At 55.4% G+C, this 14,433-nt stretch overlaps 1 protein-coding gene across 15 annotated transcripts in view; it reads right to left on the bottom strand.

The window, feature by feature from the left end:
- Positions 1-14,433, bottom strand: part of pde4dip (phosphodiesterase 4D interacting protein) — a 44,203-nt gene that overhangs the window by 13,055 nt on the left and 16,715 nt on the right. For 4 of the 15 annotated variants that reach the window (XM_053857222.1, XM_053857214.1, XM_053857191.1 and 1 more), the window contains 20 exons: positions 12,859-12,969; positions 12,204-12,280; positions 11,758-11,872; positions 11,552-11,685; positions 11,066-11,123; positions 7,025-7,135; positions 6,835-6,954; positions 6,672-6,758; positions 6,291-6,500; positions 5,979-6,218; positions 5,779-5,916; positions 5,528-5,707; positions 5,262-5,456; positions 4,943-5,185; positions 3,816-3,993; positions 2,229-2,338; positions 1,753-1,871; positions 1,388-1,595; positions 1,068-1,332; positions 45-396 (listed from right to left, as the gene is read on the bottom strand). In XM_053857222.1, coding sequence (XP_053713197.1) covers positions 45-396; positions 1,068-1,332; positions 1,388-1,595; positions 1,753-1,871; positions 2,229-2,338; positions 3,816-3,993; positions 4,943-5,185; positions 5,262-5,456; positions 5,528-5,707; positions 5,779-5,916; positions 5,979-6,218; positions 6,291-6,500; positions 6,672-6,758; positions 6,835-6,954; positions 7,025-7,135; positions 11,066-11,123; positions 11,552-11,685; positions 11,758-11,872; positions 12,204-12,280; positions 12,859-12,969 — 3,251 coding nt within the window. Of the gene's footprint in view, positions 1-44; positions 397-1,067; positions 1,333-1,387; positions 1,596-1,752; positions 1,872-2,228; positions 2,339-3,815; positions 3,994-4,942; positions 5,186-5,261; positions 5,457-5,527; positions 5,708-5,778; positions 5,917-5,978; positions 6,219-6,290; positions 6,501-6,671; positions 6,759-6,834; positions 6,955-7,024; positions 7,136-7,944; positions 10,989-11,065; positions 11,124-11,551; positions 11,686-11,757; positions 11,873-12,203; positions 12,281-12,858 lie in introns of those variants that run through there. The other 11 variants (XM_053857254.1, XM_053857248.1, XM_053857230.1 and 8 more) reach the window with 8 other exon arrangements.

Raw genomic sequence — 14,433 nt, 5'->3', positions numbered from 1 at the left:
CATGGCTGGGTCTCCCGCCGCGGCGCCCTCACGCCCACACTCACCCGGGCCACTTCCCGTCCGCCTTCTTGCCGCCTCTCATCAGCTGCTCCTCCAGCGCATCCACCCGGGACACCAGGTCTCGCAGGTCCCCCTCGGTGCGGCGCGGAGAGGTCGGGTTCCCTCCGCCAGACGAGTGCCAGCCCTCCTCCTCCTCCTCCTCCTTCCGGGGCAAGGCCTCGCTGCAGGACAGGGTCCGCAGGCGGCCCTGGAGCCCGCGGATCACGGCCTGGGAGCGCGAGAGCTGCGAGTGCAGGTCCTCCACCAGCCGCTGCAGGGAGGCGCTGTCGCCGGCCGCCTGCCCCCGGGGCCACCACTGGGAGTCCAGAGACGTGCACATCTCCAGGTCGTCGAACTCTGTAAGAGAAGGGAGGCGTGAGGAGCCGCTGTGGCACATTTACTGTCAAACATTTCACACTGAGGAGACCCGAGCTGCAGATCATAATGACACAGTAAATAATGAAAAGAAAAGCAATAGAAACTAAATTATACACTGTAAATTATTCATTACATTTGTGTTTTTATTTAGAATAATCGTATTATTATTTATAAGATCAACAAAGAGAAAGAGGAAAGATGCTCATGGAATTTTATCATGTAAAAAACAAATACTTGATTTTGAAATTTGTGGTGTAAATACACAACAAAAAAACTTGAATTATTACAACGCAACGATCAGACAATCCAAACATGAGCTTCAACAATTCCATGATAATAGAGTGAACATTTGTCAGGAACGTATTTTTCCTTTTTTATTCTTCTATTTGCGCTTAGTAGTATATATCATTATGTCTTCATTTTTATTTTTATCTTGCGTGTTTATGGAGTAAGAGCCCATGTTATCCGTTCGCCCTGCTTCTTCGTTCCTCTCTGTGGTTGTAGCGAAAAGCCATTTCCCTCCGGATAAACCAAGTGAGTCTGGAGCACTGACTCTCGCACTCCATAAGCAATAAACCATTTGGACTCTCAATGGTTGTTCGGCAGCAGAGACAGATGCCGGAGCTGCTGCTGGTTCTGCTTCCACCCACCTGGACTGCTGGTGTCCTCCCGCTCCGCCTCGTTCTCGCTCCGTCCGCAGGTCTCGTAGCCCAGGTCCTGCAGGTCCACCTGCACCTGCTTGCTGTCCCGCCGCACGGCGCTCTCAGCTGAGGGACCCCAGCACAGCAGTGAGCCGGGTCCCGCTCGCTCCGGACCCGTGCTGCTCCCGGTCGACTCACTCAGCAGGTCTCTGTCGTCCCGGATCTGCTGGGCCTGGACCTTGGCCTCCGACACCATCAGACGTGCCTTCAGCTGCTGGACAAACACTGGTGAGCGTCGGGTTCCACCTTCACGGCGCCAGTCCACTCACCTGAGCCGGTCCAGGGGTTAGATGGTCCAGAGTCAGATCTCCTGCCCAGGTGTCCCACATCTCAGACACGTCCTGCTCCTCGATGGTGACGTCCAGCTCCTCTTCATCCTCCTCCTCATCATCCTCACTCTGCAGCTGGAGCTCCTGGTCTCCAGCCAGCTGCAGCTTCAGTTCCTGGTTCTCCAGTCTCAGGTCCACCAGCGCCTTCCTGTCAGAGAGCACACGCACACACTGAGACTCTGTCGCCCTCTGTCGGCGGGAAGTCATATTACAGTCAAAATATCAAAATGGATTTATTGTCAACTGTGTGTGTGTGTGTGTGTGTGTGTGTGTGTGTGTGTGTGTCCACGACGGTGAAGGCTCACCTCATCTGTGAGAGCGAGCAGAAGCCAATCTTCTCCAGCTGCAGCTTCAGCTCACACAGCTCTCGCTCCACTGCTTGTTTCTGCTCCACCAGCTGCTGGACCTGCACCAGACTGGGACCCTGGAACACAGCCGGCTCGAGTCACTCCAGTCACTTCAGCGACTGCCCCATCAGACCAGAGTGACTCAAGGACTCGAGTCACTTCAGCGACTGACTCATCAGACCAGAGTGACTCGACACTCTTCAGCGACTGACTCATCAGACCAGAGTGACTCGACACTCTTCGGCGACTGACTCATCAGACCAGAGTGACTCAACGACTCGAGTCACTTCGGCGACTGCCTCATCAGACCAGAGTGACTTAACGACTCGAGTCACTTCCCGACTGCCTCATCAGACCAGAGTGACTCAATGACTCGAGTCACTTCCAGAAAGCCTGGATCGGTACACGCACCTTCAGTTCCACGAGGGGCTCACCTTGCTGCTCTTCCTCCTCAGAGGATCCTCCTCTTCATCAACACTGGTGGTGAACTCGCTGCTCAGATCATCGTCATCATCATCCTCATCTTCCTCTTCCGGGCTCAGACCTGCAACGACGTGAACACTCGTTGAGATGTCGAGCCACTCGTGGCGACGAGACTTAGTGCTGTTTATGGTCGCTTCCGGTCATTTGGTCACATGACGCCGGCCCCGCCTTTCCTCCCTCCAGTTACGGTTTCACGCTACATAACGCTCATGGTGGATTCGGTTTCAGGTTCCTTTTTCTGCACTAAACTCTGCTTCTCCACTGTGCGAGGGTCTTTCACCTTCAGCTGAGGAGATGAAGGTCAAGGTCAGATCACACCTGGTGCAGAAAGAGCTGAGCCATGAGGCAGCGCTTCCCGTGGATCCCAGTGCCGGAGAGACTAGCGGGCCTCCCGATTCTTCAGCGCTTCATGTGGCCGTCACGGCTCAGAGCCGCTCTCCAGCCACAAGCTGCTTCTCATCCTTTGACTGTGGATTTGTTCCCCTGTCATTGGGTATTGACAGTGTTCTGGCTCCTCACTTTTAGATGGTAGATTCAGGTTAAATTTGTCGCTTTTCTGCCTTTTTTTCCCTCAAACATGTCTTCAGTAAAGGTTTTTATCTCCCCTCGAGAAGAACCATCAGGTTCCCAGCCGTTTATCCCAGCGCACACCAGTCACTTTCAGAACCTCTGCTCATGTGACTTCAGTCTGGAGTCCGTCTCGGCTACTTTCACGCTCATCGATGGATCTCTGGGGTCCGTTTGAAGAATACATGCACATCTTATCGAACATGTTGAAATGGTTCATTTATTGGCCACATGGGGGCGATATACTTTCGCCACACAGCACTTTCAATGTTACTGTACTGTGGAGGGGTGGAATGAATGAAAGAGTAAAACGTCTGGATGAAGTGTAAAATGGAGGTGGAAGGCGCTGTTGCTCCACCGGGACAGACGGGGGCGCAGCAGACTCTTTGATTCAGAAGGTTGGATGAGTCAGCAGATCGTTGCGGCACCTCGGACTCACTTACCGTGACGTTCGGTGACCATCGCAAAAACTCGGATGCGCCGCGTCGAATTGCACAAAGACTGGTCCGAGTCAGTGAACACGCATGCTGCGGCTACAAAGACGCTGATGCTAACGCTACTAACTAATGAAGCGTTTATTTCTATGAACTTCTGAAGCGAGCACAAAACATCCGACAGTGATGTATAGAAAAGATAAACAAAGTTGAGAGTGTTACTCTGGCGTTTGGGCTTGTGATCCCAGTCAGTCGTACGATCTTCAACAGAGTCTGACGGATCATCTCCGACTGACGCCTCAACAGTTGCTAATCCCAGACATCTGGTCAGTAATCTGAGACAGTTTCAATCTCAGAAGTTCTGACCTGTAGAAGTGAGGGACTAAAAACCTGCCTTCATCTGGCTTCATGGGTGAATGAGATTAGTTGTGTCAGGTGTGTTAGTGCGGAGTCCAGCGCGAGACACATAAGCCCCAGGATGCACCATGTTAGTCCCACCACTCGTCCCTCACAGTCCCGTGCTCCTCTGCTGCCCACCTCCCAGCTCCGTCAGCTCGCCGCCGCCGCCGCCGCCGGCCTCGTCCAGACCCGGGACGGGCTCCCGGGCGGGAGGTCCCTGCTGCAGCGCCAGGCTCTCCCTGAGCTCCTGCACCTCCAGAGTGAGCCGCTGGACCAGAGGAAGTTCTGAGGGCTCCGCCATGTGCTGCTGCAGCTCCTGTCGCCATGACAACCAAGTTCACAGAGTCGCCGCGTGTTAAGCCACAGTGAGATCACAAGAGGGCCTGTTCTAGCATATCTATCCTAGTGAGGTCCAGTTTAGGGGAAATCACGCCCTTGTGAGCCTTGTTTTCAGGAGGAGAGGCTGGGGGAAGGGCGATGGCCCGGAGAGGTCCTCACAAGGATAGAGATACAAACGCGTGTGTGTCAACAACTTTTTCTACCTCTTTTCATACAAAAAAAGATAATTTATCATCTGTTCCACAGAGAGTTCTTTTTCTTTCCACACAGCCTTTTATTTAATCCAAATCAGATGAACGTTTTGTTGTTCTTCAGCAGACATTCATTTGAAATGACATTTTAGTGAATAAATCAAAATACATTGGTCTTGTTTTTATACCTGCAGTTTTAATCCCTGTGAACAAAATATTTCGATCTTATTAATGAATCTATTTTTTTAATTGATTTGACTTATTAATTGCTTTTAGCAACTTGAAATTCATCATTTTATTTTGGTAAAGATATTCTGGTTCAAGCCGTGTCCTCTTTCGAAATAAATACATATAAATACATTTTCTAGAAACTGTTTTTTTATAATTTTGGTTTACTCTTTAAAGTAGTACAAATTAAAAGGCATTTTTATAGGCAAAAATACTAGGTTTTTTTTTTTATTTCACTTTTTAAATTTAATTTCTCTCTTTATTATTCTTCGATGGGCTGAATTTTCCACAACATTTCCTTTCTCAATAAACACGGTTTATTAAAAGTATGAATACATTTTTGCTTTCAGTGTTGTTAAATTCATTAAAGGCTATTTAATTTGTGATTTCATTGAATTTGTTTTTACTTTTCTTTTCTTGACTCGGTCATTGTTTTTTCCCGTGTGACAGAGGGTGGTTCTGGTCCTGACTCGGGCTCGGGGCCCGTCGCAGCCAGCGGGGCCTCACCTCGATGCTCCTCTCCTTCAGCAGCAGAGCTCTGCTCAGCGTCTCCAGGCTCTGGCTCTGGCTTCGCCTCAGCTCCTCGCTCTCCTTCTGCCTCCTCCGCAGCAGCCGCAGCTCCTCTCTGGCCTCCTCCAGCTCCGCCTCGCGTTCGGCGCCCGAGTCCGGCTTCGAGCTCAGCTGTCGCCGGAGCTCCTGGAGTCTGGCGCTCTGCTCCGTCATCACCTCGGCGAGGCGACCCGCCGAGTCCTGGAGAGGACCAGAGCTCAGGTCATGTGGCCCCAGTGGGACTGGGACAGACTCGGCCCTGGAGCATCGGATGCACCTGGATGTACCGGTCCCTGCTGCTGATGGTTCTCAGCAGATCCTGGACCTGCTCCTGGTGGTCCTGCGCCTGCCGGGCCTGGTCGGACAGAACCTCCTGGAAGAGGTGGTCCTTGAGCTGCAGCCGGACCTCCAGCTCCTCCAGAACCTGGGAGGGCCCGGACTGGAGCCCGGAGATAAGCGAGGAGCGCAGGTCCTGGAGGAAGAGGACCGAGGTCTGCCTGGGGACTGGACTTGGACGGAGAGGAAGAGGAGCTTGAGCGGTACCTGGAGCTCATGGGTGTGAGCCTGCAGCGCCCCCTGCAGCTGGCTGATGAGGCCGTCTCGCTCCCGGAGGATGAGGCTGTGTCTCTCTGCTGCCTCCTGCTGGAGGAGCTGGGCGCTCCTGCAGGTGTGGCTGACCTGCTGCAGCTCCAGCGACTTCCCTCGCAGCAGCAGCTCCAGGCTCTGACGCGCACACACACACACAGGGGGTGAGCGGAGGCCAGCTCTCACACGCCCGCCCGTCTGGCTCTCACCGTGATGGTCTCCTGGTTGTGGCTCAGCACGCTGCGCTGCCTCTCCAGGTCTCGCTGCTTCTCCCGCAGCAGCAGCTCCAGCCTCTGCTTCTCCTCCTCCTTCTGCTCCAGGCAGCGGAACTTGTCGTCCACAGCGCACTGGGAAGACACGGAGCGCTGGGGTGAGCGGCGAGCTCGGGTGCGAGGCAAGGCGGCGTCACCTCCAGAGCGCGGTCCCTCTCGGCGAGCCGCTGACGGAGCCTGGCCAGCGGCGGCTCCGCCGTGGCGTCCAGCAGCTGAGAGCGCAGCAGCCGCTCCTTGCTCTGCAGCGCCGCGCTCAGCTCCCGGACCTTCTGCTCTCTGGCCTCCTCCTCTCGCCTCCTGGCTCGCTCCTCGCCGTCTCGCCGCTCCTCCTGCCGCTGCAGCAGCGAGCGAGTCTCCTCCAGCGCCAACTGCAGCTCCTGCTCCAGACCAGCTGCGTCACTCTCCGCTGCTCCCGAGTCACTCAGCAAACCTCCTCCTCCTCCACTTACCTGGTTGTGTCTGTCCGTCTCCCGGCGGTGCTGCAGCGCCCCCTGCAGGTCGGCCTCCAGCCGCCGCAGGGCTCCGCTCAGCTCCTCCTGCGTCCGGGCCGCTCGCCTCTGCGAGCGCTGGCCCGCCTGCAGCTCCAGCTGGGCTCGGAAGAGAGACGCCTGCAGAGCCAGGACCTCCGTCTGACCCCGCGGAGCCTCCGTCCCCGACGCCTGCGGGCCAGGTCAAGGTCAAAGTCAGCTCCACTTGGACTGTACAGCCACAGACTTCAAACCAACTCCCTGACACCAGACAAAAGTCCGGCCCCAGGGCCGCGTGTGGCCCTCCGCCGACTCTGATCCGGCCCTCAGCTCCGCTGCGACCAACTCTATACGACCATATACCTGCAGCTGCTGCCCTCGGTCTGCCAGCTCTTTGAAGGAACACAGCATGGTGTTCTGGTCCTGGATCACGTGACGCAGCTCCGCCGCCTGCTCACAGAGGGGACACACGTCCTTCTCAGACGCCAGAGTGTGTTTGACTCCTGTGTGTGTGTGGAGAGGTCACCTCCGCCGCTCGGGTCTGGACCGAGTCTCTCAGGTTCTGGATGTTTCTCTCCTGCTGCTGAGCGTCGTCTCGGGCCACACGCAGGTCCAGCTCCAGCTGACCCAGACGCTGCTGCTGCTTCTACACACACACACACACACTTAGCACGAGCCTCACTCGGCTCTCACAAGTCAAGTAGCTGTCCTCCCACCTGGTTCCGGCTCTCGCTCTCTTGGACCTGGACCTGCAGTGATCGGACCTGCAGCAGCGCCGCCTGCAGCTCGCCGACACACTGGCCCACCGAGCTCTGGTTCTGATCCAACTGAAGGACACACAGGCAACCAATCAGAGAGGGCCATGCACAAGGATGCGTTCAAGCACTGCGGGAGATTCGGGCGCTGACGGTTGGAGAGGAGACTCTAGTCTGACACCGCTCTGCCGTGCCACTGCACACACACACCTGTCTGTCTCCCTGTCCTTGTGGGGACCTCCTCTCCTGGCCATCGCCCTTTCCCCAGCATCTCCCCCGAAACACGAGGCTCACCTGGACCAAACTGAGACCCAGTTAGAGTGACCCAGTTTTTTTTTTTTTTTGGTTTTAACCCTCAAATTCAGACTTAACCAAATGGTCCCCACAAAGTCACACGGTCCCCACAAGTATAGCTATACAAGGAGCACACACAGACAAGTCCTTGTCTAAAAACGTGGAGGACGGCTTCCTGAGGAAACAGACGTTACCACAGCGACAACACATGACATCACGGCTGCAGACAGGCACAACTAATGGATCGCAGAGCTCGAATGTTTGTTTGCTCCCCGACAATACGAGTGTGTCTCCGCACACTACTATAGTGAATGCGTCAGTGTGTGTCCCAGGTGGCTGAGGAGCTCAGATCCTTCAAGCACCCACACGCTGATCTCTCTGCTCACTCAAAGACAGTGAGGTCGCCATGACAACCGGTGTTCCCCGACTGACGATGATGATGATGACGACGATGATGAGTGTGACCCAGACCCAGTCTGTGTCCATGCTTCTGTGCATCATGTGAGTCCATCTATATTTTAGAACTGGAGCAAAGGTCATGTGGGTCGGAGTCCGGTCTGACCCGGGTCCCCCAGGCTCTGAAGTACCTGCTGAATTGGTGGACACTGAACATAGTGGTCCAGCCACTGATCCTCCATCTGCTCCAGCTCTGCCTGCAGCTCCAGCTGAGGACACGGAACCACCAGGTCTGGAACCGGCAGATGGTGTCCGGACAGTCCCCGCTCCAGTCTGGAGCGGACCAGCAGCGGCAGCCTGCTGCCCCTCTCAGGCCTCAGCGGCTGGTACTCCCATCCCCGTACCAGCTTCAGGACCATCTCCAACCCAGCGCTCGGGTCCAGGCCCTTCCTCTGTTGCTGTGAGGGTTTGGGGCAGGAGGTCTCGTCCAGGGACTCCAGGGACGACGCCGGACTGGGACTGGCCTGGTCACACGCGGTCCGGTCCAGAGAGGCGGACGGGAGATCCGTGGCCTCGGTGAGTCCGGTCGGCTCCTCTGCTCCGGGCGAGTAGCGGGTCGAAGGTCCACAAGAAGTGCTCCGCCGGCCAACACTTCTGGGGACCTTGCAGATCGCCTCGTAGTCAGAGTCCGGGACCCGGAGTGCGGCACAGCCCCGGCACCGCCTGGACTTGTTGACTGTGGAGCAGTGATGCTGCTCCTGCTGTTGGTCCAGACCGGAGTCCTCTTTGTCGGCCCAGGACTCGTACAGCGAGTACGCCAGGTCGTCCCGGACCAGGTCCATGTACCGGCCACCCTGCAGGTCGGACAGATCCAGCACGGGGGCCTCCTCAACGTCCTCGGCGTTGTTCTTGCTGTACATGGCTCCGATGCACAGCCTGAGCCGCTCCTTCTCCAGCAGCAGCTTGTGCAGCCGCTCCAGGGACAGCGCCTCCACACGGGCGATCACCGTGTCGAAGCGGTACATGCGGTCCAGCATGAAGGTGCACTTGGAGCAGGCGAACTCGCCGCGGCCGTCGCGGCTCACCTCGCGGCCCAGAGCGTGCGACAGCAGCACCTGCAGGTTCAGCTTGGCAGCCGGGTGGAAGATCCACCGCCGCTGGTTCCCGTGGAGCTCGCGGGCGCAGATCCGACACGACTCCTTCATCTTGACTGTGTCCAGCATGGCGGCGGGACAGTTCCCTCAAACACCCAGACCAGCCGGAGCTGGTGAGGCCTAGTTCCCTGCTGATCCAGCCACAACGCTCTTGTGCTCGACACAGGCTAAATGCTAATCGCGCTAACTTTTGAAACCGAAATTTGAAACAAATTATTTGAAAAACCATTTAAAACCTTTCATAAAGCGCCAGTTATGAATCATCGCTACAAATGAGATAACATATGAAAACAAAAGCAACAACTTTCACTTGTTTTGCACTTGAGCATAGAATCTTTCTCAACCCAGCCAGTCGCTAACAATGCTAACAAAAATGTGCAAACATGCATTTGAAAGTCAGAAAAAAAGTTCATTTTAAACTCCCACACCTAACAAACAGATTTATGTCGCAATTGTATCAATAAATAACAAGAATATTTACTAAAGTGCTGTTTCTGACGTCTGATTTGTTTACTCTCTGAACTTGACCAAAAGAAAAACATCAGTGCAAAACTGAAGGTCTGCAGCAACTATTTTCACCCAGATATTGCTACTTGCGCTGACTTTTCTCTTCTGAAACGAGGTTTACCGGATAAAACTGCGCGACAAACACGTCAGACGGGCCCTAATTCAGAGCCGCGTCTTCGCCCAGCAGTGTTTCACACGGATTTCAAAGCCGTTCCTTCTCTTTCTATGAAGCACCGTCCTCGTTTCCGCTCATCGCTGCCCTTCCAGACTGGACTTGGGCTTGAACGCTCAAGTGAAATGACGTCAGCACTGGCTCCGGTTAAAGGGCTGAGTTGCGTCGGTGATGCGGTGCTTCATCGTTTCAGTCAGAGTCGGCCGGTGATCTTCAGGAACCGTGGGGTCAGGTGGACATGACGGCGCGATCTTCGTCAGCAGAAGAAGCGAGGATCTTCTGCTTTCACTTCCTCCTCATCCTCATCATCACCATCATCATCATCATTGGCGCGACGCCGGGGGGAGAAACGCTCCTTTGCTCTGTTAAAAACCGTCTCTTCTCTCTGAGCAGACGGTACCGGAGGAGGGAGAGTTATAAAAATGAACTGTCCCGGTTCGGTTCGAGGCGCTTTCACGAGCCTGTGATGGAGGAGCGACTGCAGCAACGTCGACACTGGGCAGAGATCGTCTCTGTGTGATGATGCGCTTCGTTGCGACAGAGCTCCAAACAACGTTTGAGTCTTGTTCTTCCGGCTTTGATGCTGATGGACCTGTCGAAATGCTTCGTCTTTCCTCCTTTGTTAGTTCTTCTTTAACAGAGTTGTTTCCGTACCATAAGAGAATGTGCTCTTATAATAACGTCCAGTGTCTTGTTTTTTGACGTTTATGTCTCACACACAGATGAGCGCTGACTGTAAGCGTCTGCTGTGTAGTAGAGAGAGTGAGCGACAGAGTGAGACCTCCTGTGGCTTGGGATGGACTGAACCATTCGCAGAAACGTGGGTGGGGGGGGGCGAGTCCAGCTGTGTCGCCCATGATCTCAATTTCGGAACAATCGTTTTTTGCACGCGTCCACTCGCAACACACAGCATCCGCAACATCCACGGCACGTAAGGTTTGCGTAGCTAACAAACGGGAGGAAGGCGACACGTCTGACTGAACCACGGTCGCTTCCACTTGTCTGTTTGAAAAGGCTTCCTGACGGGACCGGCTGACTTCCAAGTCAAATGAGTCCAGCCAGGTCCACCCCTGTTGCCGGGGCAACCTACTTTAGTATCTGTGCGTGCGTGTGTGTGTACACGTGTTTATAGGGGAGGCCGGGGGAAAGGTCCTTGTGAGGACCTCTCCTGGCCTGTCTGGAGAGACAGACGTGCGTGTGCGTGTGCGCGTGCGTGTGCAGTGGTGTAGATTCCATGGCCTTTCTTCGTCCCACCGTGGGGAAACTCAGCCACAGATCCCACTCTGGTGAGGTGTCAACAAAAAGCGCTCCATCCTCAGCAGCGCGGGCCCAAACACTGCTGCCGGACGGCGCTGTTATGAGGTTGATGTTCTGGCCTGATGGACACCCTGAGGGTTCCTCACTCTGCCAAGTCCATGTCTTGTTGTGTGACGGGGGGGCGAGTCACGAATCCGAAAGAGTGGCGTGAGAGCCAAGTACCTGGTGTGAGGGCGAGGACTCCGGCGCCGGATCCTCCTGCCGCTGCTCCGCCACAGGTCTGAAGGGACAGAGAGGTGTTGCCACGCTTACTTTCAAGGAACGGAAACCCACACATCATACAGAAAGAAGCCAGAAAAGTGTGGGTGGGTTCAAGTGTCTCAACTTCTTAAGGCCATTTAAAAACAAATGTATTGTTTTAGTCCGCACTTTTGACACATTTTTCGCCTTCATTAATCGGTCGTTTCTGCGCATCTGCGGACCCCGTAGGGTTAAAAGTCTCATCTTTAGCAGCCACGAACTCAAAGAGACGCTGTGTTTTCAGCTGAAACGCGCAAATCTCTCCTCACTGTTCACGATGTTTACGTCTGGCATCTTGACACGTGAACTGCCCGCCAGCTGAAGACGTGACGTCATGCCCCGAGTGTGACCCACGGTGACTACGGTAAGAAACTCTGATGGCGGGGTTCGTAACACGCGCACACGCACCTGTCCTGCCAGGTTGGGCCACGCCCCTCCTCCATCTTCTCCCTCAGCTCTCGCTCCAGCTCCAGCCGCCGCTTGGACTCCGCATCAGCCACAGCAGCCATGCGGCCGGCCTCGTCCCGAGCTAGCTGGGCTTCCTGAAGACACGCGTGCGCGTGAGGAGCGCCCCCATCTGCCTGCGTGTGGGGTGTGAGTGTGTGTCCGCTCACCTGCTGCAGCAGCTGGACTTTGCTCTCCAGCAGCTCCCGCGTGTTTGTGATCTCCCTCTGCCTCTCCTGCAGGTGGCGCTGCAGCTCCGCTTCATGGTGACTCTCCGCTGTGGCGCTGTGGAGGTGGAGGAGCACAAAAAGCAAAGACTTGCAAATAAGACCCACAAAAACGGATCTGCCTCTCTGTCCTTGTCAGGACCTCTCATGGCCTTCACCCTTTCCCCTGCCTCTCCAAACTGAAAGCCAGTTATGTTGAGGTTTAACCCCCAAATTGAGGCTTACGCCACGCAGCCCTGAGCCAAATGTCCTCACAAGACCAGATGAACCAAACTCACACACAAACACCCCTCTGGAGGAGTCTGATCCACAGGCGCTCACTGGCACAGCTGCTGCCCCCTCAGCGCGTGACCTCTGACCCCACCCTCCCCAGGCGACCTCTCACTCACACAGCGGTGTCCAGCAGCTCCTGCTTCTCCTCCAGCTCCTTCTTCAGACTCTCCACCTCCACCTTCAACTCGATGTTCTGCAAGCAGAGACGGCGGTCGCCATGGTTACCAAACACAAAGAAAGTCTTGCAGAAGGCGTCCACTTCTCGAGGCAGTGGAGCGGGTCAGATCCACGGCCTCGGACTGGCTCTGCCCCTGCTCCACAGACCCGCTGACCCACTTCCTCCCAGAGTCGGGGGGGGAGGGAGCGGTTCCATCCGGCGCTGGCTGCCGAGCCAAGAGCTAAAAGTGGACCCTGATGAGCAGGACTGGGTCACAGCGAGTCGAAGCAGGTGCTGCTTCTATTTCCAGAGAGGCCACACGTGAGGCGGCCCCGACCCAGTCCACTGTGTGTGTGTGAGTGTGAAGTTGTGCTGCCACACTCAAGAGCGTGTCACAAATCTGAGCATGTCACTTTGGCTCGAGAGCAGCTCCAGAACTTGGACTGGAGGTGAGGTGCGACACACAACACCATGTTTACGACGACCCAGAAGCGGGTCAGAACCACACAGCTCCTCTAGCAAAAGCTGCAGACTGGGTCAGGACTTCCTGAGGCTCCTCACCAGACAGGTCCAGTCAGGAGCAGAGAGCGCTCACCTGCTGTCGCCGCACTCACCCTCTTGTGCACGTCATCGCCGCTCTCCTCGAACTTGTGCTGGACCTTCTCCTCCAGGAAGTAGATGCGCAGCTTCAGGCTGAAGTTCTCCTTCTTCAGGTCGTTGAGGTGCTGCGAGATGGTGCGGTAACCACGGAAACCAGCGTTAGCCATGAGGAACGGGTGAGCGCTCGGGGGCATGGCTGCCCCCCATCCAAACAGCTCTGAGGTGCACCAGCGGTGATCGACAAATGAGAGTGGAAGCAGAAGCGCAGCAGCAGAACCACAGCAGGAGGGGCGGGGACTCCCCATTTAGCACCGGAAAGTCATGCCAGGAATGACCACGACTGTGTGTGTACACGTGCTCACGTTCATGCGGGGACCCGTCTGAGCTAGTGAGGACATTTTGGCGGGTCCTCGTAGAGTTTTGAGCATGGAGACTTCAGAATAACTGGGTCCCAGTCGGATCCAGAGTCCTGGTTCAGGTGAGCCATGCGTTTTGAGGGAGAGGCAGGGGAAAGGGCGACGGCCAGGAGAGGACCCCACAAGGGCGGAGAGACAGACAGGCGTGCAATGTTAGAGTCAGTCTAACAGATGTTGAAGTTCTCTCGAGAAAACATCCGACGGGACATTTATCACCACCAGGTGGCGCCAGTGCGTTTGCTGGAGTTTGACTCACAAGGGTGACGACTCAGCAGATATTTAAAGAGACGGCAGCTGTCAGAGTGAGACTCGCTCACGCACGCGCGCACACGCGTCTCTGCAGCTTCTGCACACACCGTGCATGAAGAGACGCACCAACGCCACACACTGATGTGTGGAACTGAACGCTGACCGACACACACACACACGTTTGTCTTCCTATCTTAGTGAGGACCGCCACTGACATCACCCTTTCCCCAGCCTCTCCCCCTGAACCTCAGCATCTCAAACACGTGGCTGAACGGAACCTTGACTCGGAACCAAACCGAAGCCCAGTGATCGTGACTCAGCAACTCTGCAGTGTGGACCCTCAAACTGAGGCTTGACCACGTGAGGACCGGCCAACAGGTCCTCACTCTGTCGGTTAAAAACGCACACAGGTTCTCACAAAGATAGAAATACAAAAACACACACACAGACTCGGCAGCGCCTCCTGGAGGCCCAGTCGTGGCTTCTGTCACAGTTCCAAAAACCTCGCTTTAATCGGACTCAAGTAGAAATGTCAGCATTTCACCTGCCCAGCGCAGAGTTCAGAGGTCACGCCGCCATCTGGAGAGGGAAACACCGCCGCATTCCAGCGAGTCAGAGAGTGAGAACCAAGACGCTGTGCGGGCGCCACAGAAGGCGTTCTCTAGCCATGAGCTATATGGATGAGTAGAAGCAACGTTGGCGGCTAAAACGAGGACTTTTCTCTTGTTGGAAGAGAAAGAGCTGAATTATTGAGCAGCGTGTGGAGGGACGAAAGTGCAGAATTCAGTAACTCAGCATCATGCGTTCACGTGACTGGCGAGCCCCGAGATGGAATCAGCCCCGACCCGGCGAGGCGCTGCTCAACAACAACAAAGCCACATAATAGAAAACATTCCCTTGAAATGAACTGAACCGAACCCAATC

This window comes from Synchiropus splendidus, chromosome 1 (genome assembly GCF_027744825.2).
Source record: "Synchiropus splendidus isolate RoL2022-P1 chromosome 1, RoL_Sspl_1.0, whole genome shotgun sequence".
Classification (NCBI taxonomy): domain Eukaryota; kingdom Metazoa; phylum Chordata; class Actinopteri; order Syngnathiformes; family Callionymidae; genus Synchiropus; species Synchiropus splendidus.
This window is presented reverse-complemented; position numbering and strand designations above follow the sequence as displayed.